General features: G+C 42.8%; 1 protein-coding gene across 1 annotated transcript in view; it reads right to left on the reverse strand.

The window, feature by feature from the left end:
* LOC126413334 (uncharacterized) overlaps positions 1-23,051 on the reverse strand; it is a 277,692-nt gene that overhangs the window by 46,739 nt on the left and 207,902 nt on the right. Inside the window, exon 2 of the mRNA XM_050083245.1 lies at positions 20,807-20,938. Coding sequence (XP_049939202.1) covers positions 20,807-20,938 — 132 coding nt within the window. The remainder of the gene's footprint in view (positions 1-20,806; positions 20,939-23,051) is intronic.

Raw genomic sequence — 23,051 nt, forward strand, 5'->3', positions numbered from 1 at the left:
ATGTCCGTTGACAGTATTAGACTTGGTATCAGAAGTATGCCAGTGACAACGAGCGACGTGTGGGAAAGCGATCATCGCCACCACCATAATCTCAGCGTGGTGTCTGCGAACGAACTGTTTTTGACTTTTTTCCAAGCTATTGTGTTGACCATGTCTAATCGCTTGTATTGGAGGATAGGATGGAAGGCGCGACAGGTGAAAATAGACTCAGTGAGGGATTTAAGCAACTTTAGGGGAATGCTGAAGAATCATACGCTGGTTCGCGCCCTTTCAGTTGCGGTCAGTGTAACTTGTTGAGGCAAAATGCTCCACGTGCCCACTCTTCATCAGTGACCTGTTTTAAAAGTAGAAGGCCTGGGCATTATGCCAGAGAACGTAAAGAGAGTGCAGCGTTCGTTCTCAGGTGTAAGGACTAGAAGCATCTGTAGTAAAAGGTGTAACAGTGATATTAATAAGTCCTTTCCTATTGTTGTAGCCAGACCGTACTATGAGCAAACCAAGGATAGACGGGATTACCACTACGAAGGCAGTTCAGACTTTGCTGGAAAAGGTGGCACAAATGCAGGCAGGTAACACAGACTTGCATAAGAAGTGAGATGCATTAAGAGAAGATAGATCCTCATCCAACATGTTAGCACCCATCCTAGACGCCAGTACAGCTACCTAGTTTCTCCTTTCTGCGTAAAGGTGGAGAGGATTCGTCGGCGTTTGTAGACAACTTATTGAAAGTGGCGAAGCTGGGATGTTTGTTGGATGGAAAACTGTTACATATAGGCAAATTATGTTTGGTGAGTCATTCGAAAACACGTGTGATGCGTAACGAGGCATAAGAAAAGCTCAAACGTTGAGGGCAGGCTTGTGAAAGCGTTATAGAAGGAAGAAAAACTGTATATATTACTAAGAGCAATTAAATGGCGTACCACAGAGATAAGGTGAGTACACTGAGAGTTTTGCGGACAGGATTAAGAACCATAAGACCTAATGTCACTATGAAGGTCCTACTTCAGTAGGAGGTCCACCTGATGTATGGAGAAAAGCGTGGGCAGAGTTTCCTTAAGACATAACTGGAGCCAAAAGAGGCGACAGAATTGGAAGAGATAGACGCAGCGACCCAAGTCCATGATTAAAGGGCGATTTTTTCCACTGACATGAACTGTTACCATTGTGAGTGATCAGGCCACATACGGTGAGATTGCCGTCAGCTGTAGTGTACAAAATGTGAGTGTTTAGAGCGTCAGAAACGAGATTGTGTGCAGAGTAAGAGAATAAGGGGCATGATAGAAAGGTATGGAATGGGAATGTAACCCACTATTAGACGACAATGGGGGCTCCAATGCTGCAGAGAGGTGTTCCCAGTAAATTTGAACACAACTAAAACGTGTGCAGAGGCGGAATTTTGCTTAATTGCCTTAGTTGGAAGGAAACAATTGTTTTTCTTTGACACAGTGCACTCATGTCTGTGGAAAGTCTGGACCTCATAGGAAAGATGCAGTTGGTTTCACCAAGATTTAAGTTATGCTGAGTGGGAGGTAGTTACTTTGGTCCACTGGGATAGGTGATGAGTTTTTGGATGGAGTCCTAACATTTCCCGGGATTTTCCTCGTACAGGCGATGTTTACTCCGCAATTTTAGATGGATGGTTCAGATGGCTCTAAGCACTATGGGACTTAACATCTGAGGTCATCAGTCCCCTAGACTTAGAACTACTTAAACCTACCTAACCTAAGGACATCACACACATCCATGCCCGAGGCAGGATTCGAACCTGCGACCGTTGCAGCAGCGCGGTTCCGGACTGAAGCGCCTAGAACCGCTTCGCCACAGCGGTCGGCGCAATTTTAGAGCTAGATTTCCTATATGAAGTGGACAGCGTACAGCGGAACTTGATGGAACATTCTTTCATCTGGAAGAAACTGTTGGCAGTGCCACACTACCACAAGGTTCATTCTTGAGAACCAGTTAGACTGCATGCAAGACCGCTAAGGATAAATTCAAGAGATTAAATACCGCAAGGTACAGGAAATCTACTGTGGACGGGCGTAGGAACTGATTTGCCGCTAACATTTTACGGTGGTTGAGCCACTGAAGGAAAGTGATGTGTCAGACGAGGCATGTAATTTGTACACAGAAATGTTGTATGCGTACAGGAAATAGATGTGAGCAGGTAGTGCACGTCAGAACTGGTAACTTTGGGACCAGAGGGTTGTTGGGCACCACTTTGGATATTTCAGAAGCTGATCTCACTAGGATAAATTCAGACGCTAAGAATAAGCAAGCCACCAGTTTAACTGCACTATGGGAACATGTAGAACACTTGGAAAGAACAGTAAAATTAGCACTGGAGTAATTATCATTGGCCGGCCGCAGTGGCCGAGCGGTTCTAGGCGCTACAGTCTGGAACCGCGCCACCGCTACGGTCGCAGCTTCGAATCTGCCTCTGGCATGGATGTGTGTGATGTCCTTAGGTTAGTTAGGTTTAAGTAGTTTTAAGTTCTAGGGGACTGATGACCTCAGAAGTTAAGTCCCATAGTGCTCAGAGCTATTTGAACCATAATTATTATTAGAATTCGAGGACCTGTTTAATCATTGTGAGTCTTTGTCAGTGAACCTGGTGGTACATCACAGAATCCCAACTAGGAATGAGACACCTGCCTACCACAAACCATACCACATACCTCATGACCAACAACTGTTGATGAAGCAGTTTATTAATCAACAGTTATGGGACAGTATGACTGAGGAGAGTACCAGTCTGTGGGGAGTTAGTTAATTTCATGTTCCATGGATCATTTTGCATGATAAATCGTAATGATGTGGAAGAAGTCATTTTACATTCATATTGCAAATTAATTTGTAAATATTTGTGAATATTTATAAGTTTTTTAAAACATACAGATGTGAGTTATTTATTCCTCCCCATCACTTTTTACACATTACAATAATAGAAATTCTTCAAGGTAAGAGAAAGATATGTCAAGGAGTAACTTTTTTAGTTTGTTTTCAAAATTTACTTTCTTGTCTGTCAGACATTTTGCGTCCCCAGGTAAATGATCAGAAAGTTTAGTTGTAGCATTGTGCACCCCTTTACTGTGCTAAGGACACTCTTAATGAGGGGTCATGAGTGGCATTATTCCTTCTGGTATTGTAATTATGTGTGTCATTGTTCCTTTTAAACTGCAGTGGATTATTTACAACATTCATTTCATGAGCGAATAAATATACTGTGAAGCAGTAGTAGAGGTGGTGAACATTTTAAAAAATAAAAAATAAAAAAAAAGAGTACGGATGGCTCGAAAGTGTGTGAGAGAGAGAGAGATGTGGGGAGGGAGGACAGAGAGGTAGAGGGAGAGAAGGAGAGAGGAAGAGAGAGAGGGAGATGGCGACAGGAGGTGGAGAGGAGGGGGAGGGAGATACGTACAGGGAAAAGGAGAGAGGGAGGTGGAGATGGAGAAGGGGAGTAGGTGGGGGGAAGGTGGAAGGAGAGAGGGTGAGAGGGAGAGGGAAGGAAGGAGAGGGAAAGGGAGAGAGAGAGAGGGAGAGAGGGAGAGGGAGGCGGTGGGGGAGGGGGAGATGTGGAGGGGGAGGAAGAGGGGGAGGAATGGAGGGTGAGAGCAAGACAGACAGAAAACATAAGCAGATGGTGAAGACTGTAGGCTGTTTCCAATGTAGCCATAGTTAACTGTGTATGATAGAGAGTTATGCATGAAAATAAAACTCAGATCTTGTGTTGTGGTTCCAGCCATGTTGCAGGAAGAAAGACTGAGAAAGGCATGTGATCATGTGTGGGCGATGCAGGTTGAAGAACCACGGAACAGAATTTGGGCAAACAGTGCTTTGGTGAAAACACAAGCAGGATGTGGAACAATATGCGAGGAACTGTGTACCATGTGCACAGCAGCCTGAATTGAGGTATCAGCATAATCAACTGCAAAGATTACTGGAGGCCAGTAAGCCATTTGAAATTATTGGTATTGAAATCCTAGGTATTTTTGTGCAAACACTGGCAGGGAAAAGATATGTCCTAACAATAATACATCACTCTGCTAAACTTAAGGGCAGGGTAGATAAAGTAATACAACATATTAACTAATGGAAATGAAGGAAAAAGCAGGAGCATGTTGCCATACATCTCCAAGTCGTGCACCGAAAGTTGGAGGTCACATTTCTATGAGTATGGTGCCAAATGGGCTGGCCCCGAAACACGAGGCAGTTGAAGGAACACGAAAAGACAGTGTGCAGTCACTGTGCACTGTGGTGGTGTTCTTTATTACAGCACGGCCTGGAGACGACGTTTGGATGACCTGACATGGAGAAGAATGAACGAGAAAGGAGATGAGGTGGTCAATCACAGTCAATACAGCAACATATGACCACTACAACGCGCAACAGGCAAGAAGGGAGCCACATCAGACAGTGATTGCGATTGCAATCACATTTAACAGGGCTGCACGGCACACAATCTCATGTTCCACAGTGGCACAGCGACTGATTGCATGAGGGTGATCTCATTGTCTGGTGATCAGGATGTTGTGTTCCACTGACACCCATCCATCGGCAGCATGGTTTTCAAAGAGAAATGGAGTTCTGTACTCTTCTTAGGTGAGAGCAGGTATAGTCTGAGTAGTGATTCTAGACATCCTAGTACGGCGACAGTTGGGAACACATGATGCACCAAGGAATCTTGTGGACAATTGATTTTGTGGTCCAGGTGTTACGGTGTGGGGAAGCATTATGTTGCATGGGTAACCTGACCTTCAAATTCTTGAACATGAAATACATGTCAACATTATTGTGATACTCTAATCCTTCACTATGTGCATCTTTTAAGGGATCATTTACCCTCATTTCATTTTTATGGGTGACAATCTGCGCCCACTGTGAACAGCGCAGGTGCGAGGAGCTGTCGGAATGAGAGGATGTTCCGTGAAAGGACTGGTCATCCACTCCCCTGACTTAAATGTGTGAAAAGAAATGACACCCCAGACCACCACTCCTGGTTGGAGAGCCGTGTGGCGGGCGACAATCGGTTTGGTATCCCACCGCTGTGCGGGAGTCTCTCGACTCGCCTTCGGCCTGGAATGTCATTGACTGGAGTAGAATTGTCTTCAGTGATGAGTCCCGTTTCGAACTTAGCCCCGATAACCAGCAAAGTTGTGCCTGTACATGCTCATATGCGGCGAGAGATTCTACTGCATGTCTTCATGATTGCCAAACCCTACCTTGGCCACCAAGATCGTCGGATCTTTCCCCAATTGAGAACGTTTGGAGAAATCAAATGGTTCAAATGACTTTGAGCACTATGCGGCTTAACTTCTGAGGTCATCAGTCGCCTAGAACTTAGACCTACTTAAAGCTAACTAACTTAAGGACATCACACAGATCCATGCCCGAGGCAGGATTTGAACCTGCGACCGTACCGGTCGCTCGGTTCCAGACTGTAGCGCCTAGAACCGCACGGCCACTCCGGCCGGCGTTTGGAGCATTGTGGAAAGGGCGCTCTAACCAGCTCGGGAGGACACCCAACAATTCTGTCAATCACTACCGAGCCGAATAACTTTGCAAAAAGGCCAGAGGAGCACAAAAGCGTTATTGAGTTTCTCAATTTGTGAAGCTCTTTCTCTTGACCAAACGATCCAAGTTTTCCAGATTTGTAATCATTTGTATGTCTGTACATATACAACACATCTACTGATTTCCATTCCATTTGCATAATTTCTTCGAGATGCGTTTTTGTCTTTGTCTTGAAGTTTATTTCGGTGTTTCGAACATGTTCTAAGACCGAACACAAAATCGTCGTATATTTTTGAATATTTGTATGTTGTTTGTGTTTCCAATTCTATTATGTTTATCCAGTTTTGCACAAAACTTTTCAAATTAACGTCATTGCGATTTTTCCTTCATTTATAGAGTCGACGATATTCTGCTTCTCGTGGCAATATACAGTAAGTACACTACTGGCCATTAAAATTGCTACACCACGAAGATGACGTGCTATAGGCGCGAAATTTAACCGACATGAAGAAGATGCTGTGATATGCAAATGATTAGCTTTTCAGAGCATTCACACAAGGTTGGCGCCGGTGGCGACACCTACAACATGCTGACATGAGGAATGTTTCCAACCGATTTCTCATACACAAACAGCAGTTGCCCGGCGTTGCCTGCTGAAGCGTTTTTGTGAAGCCTCGTGTAAGGAGCAGAAATGCGTACCATCACGTTTCCGACTTTGATAAAGGTTGGGTTGTAGCCTATCGCGATTGCGGTTTATCGTATCGCGACATTGCTGCTCGCGTTGTTCGAGATCCAATGCCTGTTAGCAGAAAATGAAATCGATGGCTTCAGGAGGGTAATACGGAACGCCGTGCTGGATCCCAACGGCCTCGTATCACTAGCAGACGAGATGACAGGTATCTTATCCGCATGGCTGTAACGGATCGCGCAGCCACGTCTCGATCCCTGAGTCAACAGATGGGGACGTTTGCAAGACAACAACCAACTGCACGAACAGTTCGACTTCGTTTACAGCAGCATGGACTATCAGCTCACAGACCGTGGCTGCGGTTACCCTTGACGCTGCAACGCAGACAGGAGCGGCTGCGATGGTGTACTCAATGACGAACGAATGGCAAAGCGTCATTTTTTCGGATGAATCCAGGTTCTGTTTATAGCATCATGATGGTCGCATCCGTGTTTGACGACATCGCGGTGAACGCACATTGGAAGCCTGTATTCGTCATCGCCATACTGGCGTATCACCCGGCGTGATGGTGTGGGGTGCCATAGGTTACACGTCTCTGTCACCTCTTGTTCGCATTGACGGCACTTTGAACGGTGGTCGTTACATTTCAGATGTGTTACGACCCGTGGCTCTACTCTTCATTCGATCCCTGCGAAACCCTATATTTCAGCAGGATAATGCACGACCGCATGTTGCAGGTCCTGTACGGGCCTTTCTCGATACAGAAAATGTTCGACTGTTGCCCTGGCCAGCACATTCTCCAGATCTCTCACCAATTGAAAACGTCTGGTCAATGGTGGCCGAGCAACTGGCTCGTCACAATACGCCAGTCACTACTGTTGATGAACTGTGGTATCGTGTTGAAGCTGCATAGGCAGCTGTACCTGTACACGCCATCCAAGCTCTGACTCAATGCCCAGGCGTATCAAGGCCGTTATTACGGTCAGAGGTGGTTGTTCTGGGTACTGATTTCTCAGGATCTATGCACCCAAACTGTGTGAAAATGTAATCACATGTCAGTTCTAGTATAATATATTTGTCCAATGAATATCCGTTTATCATCTGCATTTCTTCTTGGTGTAGCAATTTTAATGGCCAGTAGTGTAGTTGTGGTACATGTAAACAGAATACATGCAATAAATGCGATATAGTCTTTTTTGATTCACTATGCTTATAATAATTGTTAGGAGCATGGCAAAAAAAACTGCCATCACTACCATCACCCCCATCAGGAACAACAACTGACCATCCAACTGTACTCCAGTTTTTTTATTACATTGTTGAATGTTTACAATATGCGTTTAGTTACGTTTTCACGTAATTACTGTCAACATCTATTAATGTTATGAGGCAGTAAACGAGTTGCCTAATGATCTGAATCTCTTGAATCATTCGTCTGCAAAAGTATTTTACAACCAAATATCTTTTCAATTGTTGCAGACAGTTGGAATTGATCTGTTTGCCTTGGACTACGAACTTGATAGCAATGACTGGACCCGTATTCAGATTCGTCCACCTTTGACATTAATCTTACTTTTCAGAGTGCCTGTAACTCATCAGTTAACAACTACACAACATTCATATGCCAAAAGATTTTCTTTGACATGTGCAAGCTGTTTGTTCCCAACTGACGAGATACTCCATAAACGGGCTAAACTTGGAAACGGCTCAATATGAAATCGAAACTGGTTATCTGAACGTGGCTAGCGATGCCACTTCGTTAGAAAGAAAACTGTTACTGACGCGTAGTATTCGCGATATTCGTTTCGCATCAAATTTCAGTGTCGCTTGGTATGAAATCTGGATGAGCCAAAAATTCCCACCCGTAGGAAGGCTGCAGTTTCCATGTCTGATGACCATGTCATTACTGACGGAGATGAAGCTCGGATCAGTGTGAGAAAGGAAATCGACATTGTCCTTTTCAGACAAACCATCCCAGCATCAAACGATTTAAAGGAACCGTGGAAAAGCTGAATGTGAATGGTCGGTCTGGGATTTGAACCAAATGCGAGTCCAGTACCTTACAGCTGAGCCACCTCTTCCGTTACTACGTCTGAGGCGCAGAGCACAGGCGACCGTATTCGCATCATAAACAAACGGTTCCAGCGTCCCTCGGCATTTGTTTTCATTAACCTCAAAGAGTTTTTGTAACGTCTCTCAGCACATAATAACACAGGCAGTTTGTCATTGAGGCAAGAAACTGCACTTTTCTTTAGTGGTTTAGGCCGGAGTTAGTTTATAGTAGATATGTAGAGCAACGGGGCAGCCATGCGACTGGAGTATATCACATGTACCAGATTTTAAGAAGAGCTGGAGAGATTCACAGTACAGATTCACAGTACGACCCCCAGATACGATTTACATAGATTTTTTGCAGAATTATAGAAAATGAGTTGTGAGTTGGTCGTGTCTGAAGAGCAGAAAACTCCTCTTTGAGAATCATCTGAGATTGTGCAAGAATGAGCTCGCTTTTTTCGTTCACGAGACTCAAAAGAGCTATAAAAACGAGTGCCTAAGTCGAGGCTGTGTTTATTGATCTCCGTAAAGCCTTCGATGCGGTTCCACATTACCATTTACGAGTACACGACAGATTTCGACCAAATTTATGGTGTTTTGAGGGCTTGGTCAGAAATGAAAGTGAGAGAAGTGGGAGCTCAATATGGCTAAGCATTTAGAGAAAATAAAATTTTTGGCGTAGGTCTAAACAGGCATGAGCCATTTGTGTTAGCATAATTTACAGGTAGTGGTTGTCACGGTGGGAGGAGTACGGAACGGTAATGTGAGGATGGTGGGGGATCGAGTCCCTTAGCGGAAAGCTTTTTATTTGTTTTATTTTCTATTTTTACTTTGTTTCCACATCAAATCAACCGAAATACTAAATATATCGTATTTCTTTATATTTTCATAAAAAGGCATAAAAAGGAAAGGCAAAGGAAATCTGAATTTGAAGGGATTGTAAGGCTTACACGAGTAGTTCGTAAATAAAATTATATACTTTTATTGTTTTACAGTTGATGATTTACACATGATGTGTGGCCTACCGAGTGCTGCTCAAAAGTGAAACTGAAGCCAGCGGAATACGAAGTCCTGTCACCTTAATCACAATCCCTCCGTAAAAGGTTATTTGCAGAGTCCTCGTAAACGCCGTATATACAATCCCTTTTTCGAAATTTATTTGCAATCCCAAATTTTCGTTACTCTTTCCTTTCGTGTCTTTTATGAAGATATTAATAAATACAATATATTGAGAATTATTTCGGTTTATTTGCAGTCTATGTAACTTAAAAAGATGAAAACATTAAAAAGTGTTTCTACTTGGAGTCAATCCCATGGTCCTCAGATTACTGGTCTATAATTTTTCCACTGTGCCAAACGTTCCATGGAAACTAAGCTATAATAAACCGCTAGAGTTGTAAAATTACCGTAAACTACCGTAGACTATTCAGTATTCGCTATTCAGTATTCGCTGAGTACAGTAGTTTTCCTAGTAGCTTTGTTCAGTTCGAGTCAGACCCGCGTTACCTGTACGTTAGGTGTGTTGCATACATATAGGGCGTTACCTCACAGCGATTGCTTCTTCACGTAAGCGATCAGTGTCTTACTAGATTCCCGTAAAAACCGGAAGCAGTGAACCATCCGGAAGCTGAGTGAGCATGTAAAGGCCCAGGTAACTTATGGAACGTTGTCGTTCTACATAGTCATCCTCCTGACTGTTTCTTAAAAATAAACATTATTTATAGGAAAATTGAAATTGTCAGTGTTTAATTCCGATTTTATTCGAAAATCGTTGATTTGTAACGTGAAACAGGGTGACGTAGAAAAAAATACAGATTTAGCACATCGAGTTAGATAACGTAATTTTTTCAACAAAAAGGTGACACAAAAAAACGAAAAACAAAAATATATCAAACATGGCTTCAATATTTCGACGAACTTATATAAAACATATTTCTGTTAGTCATAAGCAAATCTCGCATTTATTAATAATAACAGGAAACTCTTGCCTTTGATCATGATAAAGAACGTTCTACTGAGTACAAAATAACGTATATATTTGTGCATGTAGACTGTACTTGTACCAAAAGTAATTGCTTTCGTTACATAAAATCGCAGAAGATACGCCATCAACTAATTTTTATTACTTTTAAAATGTAATTTATATTTTGCGAGGATATATAAACTGGACCGACACTGAACGAAGTTCCATTCGATGCGAAAAAAAAGAAACGAAAAAAGAGTTGCCACCTGCAGGTTACTCCTTTACACATTCTTTTATAGTTTTTGATGTTGCTGAGCAACAGTCACACAATAATTTTTAAATGAAAACGCCGCCATTTGACTGTATTGTAGTTCATTTAAATATGACCCAGGTTTCGGCCTTCATTGCCATTTCCAGTCACTTGAAAACGGCATAAAAGGCCGAAACATGCGCCGTAATTAAATAAACGACAATACAGTCAAATGGCGGTATGTTCATGTAATAAATTCATTTATGTTTCTTCCCTACCAATGCTACTAATACTACAGGTAATCGTACAATTTTCTACATCATGTGTGTAATGTAGCAAAATTATCGAAAAGTAGTTTTAGTAGAGCGGATCTCTGTAAATGATTCATGCCCCGCCTGACTAGCGCCAGAAACGCTATCTGCTCTAAACGCTTGTCCATCTGGAGCTCCCACGTCTTCCATATTTATTTCTGACCAAATCCTGCTCATACTATAAATCTGGACGAAATCGGTGATAACAAAGAGGCGCGGTCCCCTTGTTAGTAAACAACATTCTTGTTTACGAAACATCACACCAATTATTACCCGGCAGAGTGAACTGAATACCTGCCCGTGTCAGGAAATGCGACCACAGCACATTAGCCTTCTGCTACGTACACAAGTACGATGGATATATTGAGGTAAAGTGTTAACGCAAACGTTTGAACTTACAGATCAGGTACTTGCATTTTTGACTGTTAATGGGCCTGAGCATGCGTATTTATTTACGGATGATGAATGGGTACCTAAATGGCATACATTTCTCACATTTTCGTACACTTACGTGAACTAAGCAGAAAACTGCGAGATAGAAACGAAAATATTATAATTACTATGGATAATGTTCAAGAATTTATTAATAAGTTAAACTTGTGGATACAGACAATTGAAAATGGATCGTGTTAAATGTTCCCAATTGAATGACCCCTTACTGACTATAATGTGTGTTGATGGACTTAACATTTAGTACTCTTGCAGCAGAATATCAAAAAATGTTTTGAAGAGAGTATTGAAGATTTCGACTGAGTTCGTGATCCATCCGTGGATTATAAACATCTTCCGAATAATTTAGGTTTAGGTCTACAAAAGAAATTGGTAGATTTGAAAGCAGACAAAAATCAATATTTTTTGAGGCGCCTTTGATACATTTTTGTTTTCAATAAGCAATGAATACTTGGTTATCTGCGATATGGCAGTTAATGTGCTTTTATTTTGAACTATATGTTTGTGTGAACTGGGTTTCTCGAAGATGACTAAAATTGAAACATAGAAGAAATTAAATGATTTCGCAACGAATAAACCGCACGTGAACAGGTAAGCAGGCTCAAGCATCATGTTGAAGGTATGAGGTCAGTTATTTACTTTAAAATTCATATCAGAAACGTCTATTTTTCTACAATGAGTTAAGGTTAGTAAGGTGTTAATAAATGGATGAGTCTATTCCTGAATGAAATTTTCACTCTACAGCGGAGTGTGCGCTGATATGCAACTTCCTGGCAGATTAAAACTGTGTGCGGACCGAGACTCGAACTCGGGACCTTTGCCTTTCGCGGACAAGTGCTCTACAAACTGAGCTACCCAAGCACGACTCACGCCCCGTCCTCACAGCTTCACTTCTGCCAGTACCTGCCACATGTGAATGACCTCAAACTGTTCATTATTTAGGGCTAACTGCCGTTTTTCGGGCCATACAGATATCTTTTCTGAATCATTTTGCAGTTGGTCTTGATCTTCTGATGACTTTGCAAGACGGTAAATGATAGCATCATCTGCAAAGAACTTAAGATGGTTGCTCAGATTGTCTCCTAAATAATTTATATAGATTAAGAACATAGGAGGGCCTATAACACTCCTTCGGGGAACGCCAGATATAAGTACCGTTTTACTCGGCGACTTGCCGTCAGTTAGCACGAATTGTGACCTTTATGACAGGAAATAACGAATCCAGTCACAAACGCTCTCCTGCCGACTAAACTATCACGTGGCAAAACGTGACGCTGTTCATTGTATCTCTCCTGTTAATCCTACTTGATAAGAGCTCCAGACTTACGAATGATGTTAAAGAATGGATCGAACAAACGTTTTGTTAGCCACTTCTTTAGTGAATGAAGTACATTCTCTTTGTATTCTCTCGATGAATCTCAATCCGGCATCTGCTTTTCCTATTATTTGGTTTATATGGTCATTCCCCTTGAGGTCGCTCCGGATGGTTAGACCCCGCGCAAGCCGATGCGCAGTGACCAATTTTCGTCCAAAGCGCCGGGCGAGTTCATTCGTTTGTTCGGGAGGGAGGCTGACAGTGTTTTGCCACTTTTCGGCCGGTCGGCAATCACAGAATCGAGGCACTTGCCCTTCATTCTTTCTGAAACGATTTTACGGAAACAAGTTCGTAAAAAAAATCATTTTTGCGGTAGTTGTAGTTATATTTGTCAGTTTCGTGACGATGTGCCCATAATTTCGTTAATGGTCGTAGTTATTGTGATATTTAAATGGAAGTAACACATCGCGCGAAATACGAAGAAGCGTGCGTTGAAAAGTAGGAGTCACTATGATTTTGTGTTTGGTAAATGTACACAATATATTTCTGCGTATGAAATTCAGCTAACGTAACGAATTTTTGTTTAGACTTGGATGGAGGTCTCTATTTGTCACCAATCTCGAGAAAATGTATCTGATATAACATACTTATTACCGACTGCGGCGCGCCAGCGATAAAGCCAGAGTGAAATATCCATAACAATTCTCATATTTCATAAGCGGTTTGAGATATCGAAATGAGATTTTGGAAAATGATAGCATGCAGGGAGGAGAATATTATGCCATGTGGTTATTACGAAAAAAATCGTTAGCCTCCTTATTATTCCACTAACTAAAGACTTTTCCAGTGAAAGAATAGGTTTTAGGGCCATCGACAGCTGGTGAAACGAGAAATGTTGTGGGTTTTGTAACAGAATGAGTGAAGACGTTATACGCTTATTTTGTATAGAGGATGTGCTTTTTTATAAGATACGGACCTTACTTTTCCTCAGTTCCTCGCTTAAACTTAAGAAACCACTGATCAGATTACTGTCGCAATTGCATATGCACAATACGTTAGTGAGGTGACGCAGCGTAAACTCAGCTGTGTTTTGGCAAAAGAAGCAGATTTTTAGCGTGACAACAAGAGTAATGTGTAGTTTTTACTCAAAATTCGTCGCTTATGACTCTTCTCTGAAAGTTACAAATGAGTAAACTGCCAAACGAAAGTAAATCGCCGCATTTTCAGCGGAATTCTTCTTAGATACCAACTAAAGTAAAGGTGACAGATCTTTTTGAGTGATCACCATGCAAGCGTGGGCGTGGAGGGACTTCACTTAACATTAAAAAAAAAAATTATGTGAGCCTACGGGCACGGTATTCTGCGCGGGCTCTACTACCAGGTATTTTACGGTAGTTGCTTTTTCCGGAGATTGGCCGCCAGCAGTCTAATGGAACAGCAATTGTCCTCTTCTCCTATTTATGCGCACTACGTTACGCAGATCCACGTTCGTAGACAACTGCCACACCCTGTAACAATCATTGATCCACTGCAGGCCTTCCCACATTTCACCTCAGTCTTTTGGCGCTGTAACCGTCTTATAGATAGTAACGTCGACCGCGAGTATAAATTGTACATAGTAGCAGCTCAATAACACACCCTTGGGACTCACGAAATTTCCGCCGTTCAGGATCTCTTATCTCAATGTCTGCCATTTCGGCATTTGTACAATTATTGAAAGGATGAACCCTAATATCATATTTCACAATAAAACAATTTTGGAAGACCAAATGTATTATTTCGGCTTTCTCTCTGTCGTCTTCCATTTCAGTGCCAGTATGGTCACTGAGCGATTGAATACTAGCTTTTGACCTGCTTACTGTCTTTATGTAAAATCAAAGCTTCTTAGGATTTTTAGTCAGATCGTTTGACAAAATCTAATTCTGAAATCACTGATTGCTTCTCGCACCACTGTCTTCACACTAAATTCGACTTCATATAGCTTCTGTTTGTCTACTAAGCTTTTACTTCTCCTAAGTTGGAGGTGAAGTACTAGAGAGATCTTTTCTAACATGGTTATTGAATCAGAATGTGTCTTTTCCATCCCACACGACCTAGCTCGGCACATACTTGTCTCAGTCGCATTGTACAATGCTTTCGCGTTTTGCCTATTCATGGTTGGTTGGTTGGTTTGGGGAAGGAGACCAGACAGCGAGGTTATCGGTCTCATCGGATTAGGGAAGGACGGGGAAGGAAGTCGGCCGTGCCCTTTGAAAGGAACCATCTCGGCATTTGCCTGGAGCGATTTAGGGAAATCACGGAAAACCTAAATAAGGATGGTCGGACGCGGGATTGAACCGTCGTCCTCCCGAATGCGAGTCCAGTGTCTAACCACTGCGCCACCTCGCTCGGTATGCCTATTCATGCTCCACATCCTCAGAGCTGAATATTTGATGAAGACTGCTTGTATATTCTGTAATTTGTCTCCTTTTCATCTTGCCAACTATAAATAGTTTCCTACATTGTCTAACATTCCTTTTAATACCTGCAGTCACTAATACTATCACAGTCCTATGATCACTGATTCCCTCCTGGACGTTAACTGATTCGAAAAGTTCAGGTCTGTTAGTTACTAGGAGATCTAAGATACCGAGTGAAGTAAATAAAAACGGGATGAAGCTACGTCTTCCACGATTTTAATATGTATCTAAGTTGTATGTGAATGAACATTGCCGGCCGCGGTGGTCTAGCGGTTCTAGGCGCTCAGTCCGGAACCGCGCGACTGCTACGGTCGCAGGTTCGAATCCTGCCTCGGGCATGGATGTGTGTGATGTCCTTAGGTTAGTTAGGTTTAAGTAGTTCTAAGTTCTAGGGGACTGATGACCACAGATGTTAAGTCCCATAGTGCTCAGAGCCATTTGAACCATCTATGAACATTGTAAAGGGTGGTTCAAAAAGAGCGTCGGCTTTGAAATGGCTGGTAAGCTCTTATTTGTCAGATGGTTACATTGTTTAGATTCGTTTCTATTTGCAGGAACATTCCGGTTGTTGACTCAGAATTTCTCACATTCGGTGTCTAACCATGGAGCAGTCATTTGTACAAATCGTGAACTTTTTATCAGAATGGAGAAAGTTATGCAGCAACTGTCAGGCGACTTCGCGCAATTCTACTACTAATGAGGCACCGAATGGAAATTTTGGAAATTTGTGGTACGGTCTTATGGGACCAAATTGCTGCGGTCATCGGTCCATAAGCTTACACACTATTTAATCTAACTTAAACTAACTTAAGCTAAGGACGACACACACACCCATGCCCGAGGGAGGACTCGAACCTCCGACGGGGGGAGCCGCGTGGACTGTGACAAGACGCCCTGGACCGGGCGGCTACCAGGCGCGGCGGCACCGAATGAATCAACAGTTTGCAGACATATGAAAGGGTTCTTTGAAACTGAAACTGTAGCCTTTTTAACTGCGGAATTAATGCTAATACGTTATGAAACACTTGGAGGAGCTCTGACTTGCTGTAAACGGATGGAGATACTTTTTCGTCATGTGGGCGATCCTGGCTTCCAGGCGAGTGCGGCCGAGGATTTTGGAGCTGACGGGACAATATGTAAAACAGCGAACGATGTTATGGATCAGATAGGTTTAAAAACTCGCGACCTGATCCGATTGCTGCCTGAAATCCAGGAAATTAAAACGGCTAAGCTAGACTGGCAAAAAATATTTCATTCATTTCCACCTATTAGTTAATACGTTATGTTAATTTATCTATCTCGTACATAAGATTTGCAGAGCAGTGTGTTTCCGATATGCAAGGACGAACGTTCTCTGAAGATTCGGATTTCCAAGCAATTCATCACTGACCCCAAGAGGGGGGGGGGGGGGGGGGGAATTCCTTTAACCTAGAAAGCCCCCATGTGCACGCCACATGTATACTCCGCTACCCTAACAGTCGCTTCCTGCGTTTAGTGCACGCCTGACGTACTCAGAGAGACCCAATTCCCTACCCTATAGCGGAGATCGAGAGATTTTCATCCAATGTCGTCGCAGAATTGTCTGTCTCTGGTCCAGACCTACCACTTGGCTCCAAACCGCGATCGACTCTACATACAATGCTACAAATAGCGAGCTGAGCCTTCACCCAGTGTGCGATATTCCACCAAATCGGCCGAGGATGGCCTCAGAACCCAAGCGGCAGGCGTCATTCATGCTGACAGAGCCACTGTCCGCACCTTGTTGCACCCACTACGTTCAACAGCTGCCGGCGGAATCTTTTGCACATTTCAGACGAAATCTCCCGACAAATATATCGAGTGCACACTGGCATTCTTTCCCCACCTGCCGGCTGTTTCCCTCAGAGGCTCCATTACTCGCCCAGCTTCGGAGTTCTCAATGACCAACAAATCCAATCTCTTGATTGTCCGGACTTATCAGGAAAACTGGATTCTGGCCCTGAAGACGAGGTATCCTGTGCTAGCTTAGATACGTTATTAATACTGTGCAGCACCTCAATCATGTTGGTAAGGCGTAAGGAGCCAACCATATGGCCAATTCCCACTTTCACTCAGAGATACGCAAATCGACTACAGTGATCCACTCACCCTCTATTGCAGAAGGGCTGTTCAGACGGTGCACAACGCAATAAGCAGTAACACCGGAGTTGCCAGGGGATTCTAGCGGAACCAGAGGTTGCCGTAGCTTTCGTCACTGGTGCGCCAACATAGTTGCAATTTGGGGCAGGAACCTCAGGCTTGTCGACTGTGCCCAACGCAGCTTCTAGCTGTTTCCTGACAAAGGCCAATTCTTCTTGTGTCAGCACACAAGAGGGGCAATCTCTATTCAATTGCTGCTGTGTAAAGGATTATCAGGAGGAAATTTACTAGCAATCAGTGAAGGACTAAATGAGAAAGAAGAAGCAGGCCGCAGAGCCTACAGACATTAAGTAAAGAAAGTGACACTAGCTCTTCCAGCGGCGAAAAACTACACTGCAGAAATAACTCACTCTATCCAAACGACCGAAAAATAAGCGAACTCTTACAACAAAATAAATATCACTACTGTTGTGGATTGGCAAGAGAGCCAACCCACTATGAGAGGAAGCCGAAAGGCACGCGTTTTAGCTCACGCAGGCTGGCGTGAGGTCTGGAACAGGTCAAGGAAATGAGACTAGCAAAAAAGGACGTAGCTGTGGAATACCTAACTTTAATCCATAAATGGTGAACATCGCTCTTGACGGTGCATGTTTTACAGCATCAATAGTAACTGGTAATGGCGCCTTGCTAGGTCGTAGCAATGACGTAGCTGAAGGCTATGCTAACTATCGTCTCGGCAAATGAGAGCGTAATTTGTCAGTGAACCATCGCTAGCAAAGTCGGTTGTACAACTGGGCGAATGCTAGGAAGTCTCTCTAGACCTGCCGTGTGGCGGCGCTCGGTCTGCAATCACTGATAGTGGCGACATGCGGGTCCGACGTATACTACGAACCGCGGCCGATTTAAAGGCTACCACCTAGCAAGTGTGGTGTCTGGTGGTAGTTGTTGGGATGTTTAAGGGGGGACTAAACAGCTAAGGTCATCAGTCCCCCATTCCAAAAACAGGCGAGACGTAAATTTGCGGAGCAGGTAAAACCCCAAGGGGAAGGAGACTCCCCCCCCAGGCGTGTGGTGTCTGGCGGTGACACCACAACTACAAAACACATATAAATAAACACCTACTGTTCAGTGTTCACTTCTACTCAGAAGCACGTTAGAATACCACTAAACTAAACAATGTTCACAATCTGTGTACAAACAGTGAGCTGCTACTGCTGCTAAACTCCGTCCTGTTGTACGACTGAAATCCAACAGGTTTGATGATATTTGGAATAAGCCATCGTGCCTGCATGCTAAGATGATATACGCGACCACTTTCCCTTGTTGCACTGCGAAGCAACAATGTCCAGTAACTCGAACTGTAAGATGACCGTACGTTGACACGTGACCAAGTTAGTTTCCACAACCACCAGATCTACATTTCCAGGTGGTCGAAGGTCTCAAATAAAGCTCAGCACCTTGTTATTAATTGCAGAAGCATAAGCAGCGTATCGTAAGGAATACAGTATTACAGTTACTGTTCAATGAAATACGTTTCAAAGCGGTTGTAATGGAACTGATCCTTAACTCATCTTCCACTACGTACAGTACTTGTCGATACTGGTAAGGAAATAGGCTATTCGATAGTCTACATTTCATAAATTCCCTATCCGGATTAGACAAGAACAAGATCGTAATTTCACATTTCATATAGTTTTAATGATATTAATAAAATAGTTTTGTACAGTTATATACAAAATTTATATTCAAATGACAGATCCGATATAAACAATATCAATTTTAATTTCTTCAAAAATATTAATTTTTTTCATGAATTGGATTTATTTCGAAATTTGATTATTCAATTTTTTAAGTCATCGACATAAAATGGTTAATTATAAACTTTTAAAATTACTACAGAGAAAAGTCTCATTTCTTATGTAAAAGTATTTCTTTGATACAAGTATAATCATTGTCCTTCTTGTTTAGTTGCTGATAGTCACAAGTCGGCGGGGAGTGGATATAGTTATTAGGGGATAACAGCCATATTGAAAAATTATAATTTGATTGTTTTATATGTGGAAGTTAGTTCAGATAATTCTGTATGATGAAAATTGCGAGTGTAATTACGCCTTGGAATGTTCTTTTACTTACATAAGCCTTTTCTTGAAGGCAAGTTATAATTTTTGATTTATGGGAACATTGAGACTATATGAAAAAGTTCTAAATTTGAAAACAATGTGAAAAGATGAAAAGTACTACATTTGAAATGAAAGCAATAAATCAACAGTGCTGTTATTCGAAAATCAAAACCTGAATAGTATTACCTAGATGTAAATCACTCTTTCAGCGAGCCATGTTTTCGTCGGGGAGGCACAAGAAGCAGGTGAGTAATAAAATTTTTATTGTGCGATCTTTCTCAGACATTTTTGCTGCATCGTATTATCGTTGCCTCTGCTAAAATAGTGCGCTTGATTTAAACAACAATTAAAGAAAATTTTCAAGTTCGTACATTTAATTGTTTAATGCATTAATTGGGGGAAGGGGTGGTCGCAAGATTAAGCAACGGCTGCTCGTGGAGTATTTCATAGCATGGAAAACAATTGTTCAAATGGCTCTAAGCACTATGGGACTTAAAACCTGAGGACATCAGTCCCCTAAACCTAGAACTACGTAAACATAACTAACCTAAGGACATCACACACATCCATGCCCGAGGCAGGATTCGAACCTGCGACCGTAGCAGCCGCGTGGTTCCGGACTGAAGCGCCTAGAAACGCTCGCCGGAGCCGCCGGCTTTCATAGCATGGAGTATCTTCTGCATACATCGTTTTGGTTCTCATTGTTGTCAAACTGTGGTCTAAATTACAGTATAACGTATCTAAAACGTAAACGTAAGGTGCGAGATACTCCGCATGAGAACTAAAAAATTCGCTAAATTCCGGTTACACGATAAATTATATTTAAAGGAAGTCGAATAAATTAAATATCTTGGAAACGCAGCTACGAAACAACTTAAAATGGGACCATCACATGGAAAATGCTGTAGAGAAAGTGAGTCAAAAACTGCGTTTTATTGGCAGAACATTTAGAAGATGGAACAAATCTGATAAAGAGAGTATTAACACTAGGTTTGCCCGTCCTCTTTTGGAATACCGCTCTCCTTATCAGACAGGATTTACGGAAGTCATCGAAAAAGGTCAAAGAAGAGGCGCTCGTTTTGTGCTATTGCGAAACGAGGGAGACAGTGTCAGGGATATAGTAAGCGAAGTGATGTGGCAATTATTAAATCAAAGGCTTTTCGAGAAATTTCAATCACCAACTTTTTCTCTGAACGTCAAAATCTTCTCTGACTCCATCCAGACAGACAGTAATCACAGTAGTAATATTATCAGAACTCGCACAGAAAGGTTCATTTTTTGCCACTTGCTAGTGGATAAACAGTCTGAAAGACGTTCTGTGAACCCTCTGCCAAACACTTGAGTGTGAATTGCACAGTAGTGTTGCAGATTTAGATGAAGACCTTGTTAGTTGTAGACCGTGCGCTGTGCAAAGCTGTACACACAAAATCCTGGTGGGGGAGGAGAGGGGTGATTAGTTGACAAAGAATAGGTAGTCATCAAGAGAATAGGGATGGTTTATGGGAAGGCTGTGCAGACGGACCGGTTAGCAGAGCAGCTGAGGCACTTACACGCGTAGACACGCACCTTGATCTCTGCGAAGGTGACGGGCTGGGTGCGGTAGCGCAGCGAGCAGGCGCCGGGGCCGCGGTGCACGGGTTTGCGCACCGCCCGCCGGTGCTGCAGGCGCGACAGCGGTTCGGGGTACACCGCGTCCATCTGCAACACGCGACGCCCACCTCTCACTCACAGCTCTCCGGGCAAAACACAGGCAAATTAAAAGGGCTGCACACTCTAGTTCCACAGCTCACGATCCACTGCTGGTCAGCTCAGCGGGCACTGACTATTTTACACTACCTTACAAAAAGTGAAGCACCCAGAAGACGTGGTCAGATGTGAGTGTGACTCTGTGTACACCATCAGCGGATATGCAAAACCTCTGTGAAGTGTAGAAAGGCCACCAGAGTGCAGTAGTGTGGTTCGTGTTTGGTGTTGTTACTATGGTAAGGAATACACGGTCCAGTCACATTACTGTCATCACTGTCTGTATTCGATGTCAACGCGCAATAACCACTCACAGACGATAGGTGGCAGCACTGGCAGCGGAAGGTAGGGTAAGTCATGGCGATATGGTGAATCGGGTGAAATGGTGAATTGCGTTAATTTTTTACTGGTTAAACGGATGTCTCTGTATGTCTGCATGCCAACAGTCTCTGATCATCTGCACAGTGTGCCCGTCTTGAAAACCAGCTCCGTTTTAAAAACCGTAAGTACTTTGTACAAAACTGTTTTCGATGCTAAATAATTTTTATATGCTGCATGCATTTGTAAATATTACTTCAGGTAGCGTAGTCCGCGGTGTATTCTGCCTTCTTATACTGCTTATGTACTACATAACCTACAAATAGTTGCTTCTAGTGTTTTGAACTTCTTGCCGTGCTATTCACCGTTTCATCCATAGCAGATGGGAGAAATGGTGAACTTGGGCAGGGGTGTTACAGTGAAGCACTTTTCTTATGTGTAAAGTGTAAAGCTTTTATTTAGGAACATCCCAACCAGGGTTTTTGACAAGTCACGAAATGTTAGCGTTTCCTGTCCCATGCGATAGTTATATTTTGTTTTATCCGACGTCTCAATACAATCGTTAATTTAAAATTTAGTTTTCGTACAAATTTTTGCGAGTACAGTTTGGTTTGTCAGTGATTAAAAAAGTAAATGTTCTAACTACCTCCATTGTTCCAGGCAAAGATGCCTACATTTTAAAAAAGACAAAAAGCATCCATCCGTGCTGATTGGACAGAGGAGCAACTTAACGATGCCGTAAAAGCGGTGAAAATTGGAATGAGCCTGACTAAAGTCTCAAAGGAGTTTCACGTTCTATGGTCAACGCTGATGAGACGATTAGCAGACGGGTGCTTTGCGAAAAAACCTTTGGTTGGGCCGCCTGTACTAACACAACAATGTGAGAAAAAGTTGGTAAAACATATCATAAAATTACAAAACTTCGGATTTGCACCGACAGGGACAGAAGTACGTACCATGGCATATAAACTACATCAACATCTACATCTACATTTATACTCCGCAAGCCACCCAACGGTGTGTGGCGGAGGGCACTTTACGTGCCACTGTCATTGCCTCCCTTTTCTGTTCTAGTCGCGTATGGTTCGCGGGAAGAACGACTGTCTGAAAGCCTCCGTGCGCGCTCGAATCTCTCTAATTTTACATTCGTGATCTCCTCGGGAGGTATAAGTAGGGGGAAGCAATATATTCGATACCTCATCCAGAAACGCACCCTCTCGAAACCTGGACAGCAAGCTACACCGCGATGCAGAGCGCCTCTCTTGCAGAGTCTGCCGCTTGAGTTTCCTAAACATCTCCGTAACGCTATCACGCTTACAAAATAACCCTGTGACGAAACGCGCCGCTCTTCTTAGGATCTTCTCTATCTCCTCCGTCAACCAGATCTGGTACGGATCCCACACTGATGAGCAATACTCAAGTATAAGTCGAACGAGTGTTTTGTAAGCCACCTCCTTTGTTGATGGACTACATTTTCTAAGGACTCTCCCAATGAATCTCAACCTGGTACCCACCTTACCAACAATTAATTTTATATTATCATTCCACTTCAAATCGTTCCGCACGCATACTCCCGGATATTTTACAGAAGTAACTGCTACCAGTGTTTGTTCCGCTATCATATAATCATACAATAAAGGATCCTACTTTCTATGTATTCGCAATACATTACATTTGTCTATGTTAAGGGTCAGTTGCCACTCCCTGCACCAAGTGCCTATCCGCTACAGATCTTCCAGCATTTCGCTAC

The sequence above is a fragment of the Schistocerca serialis genome, chromosome 7 (assembly GCF_023864345.2).
Source record: "Schistocerca serialis cubense isolate TAMUIC-IGC-003099 chromosome 7, iqSchSeri2.2, whole genome shotgun sequence".
Taxonomy (NCBI): Eukaryota; Metazoa; Arthropoda; class Insecta; order Orthoptera; family Acrididae; genus Schistocerca; species Schistocerca serialis.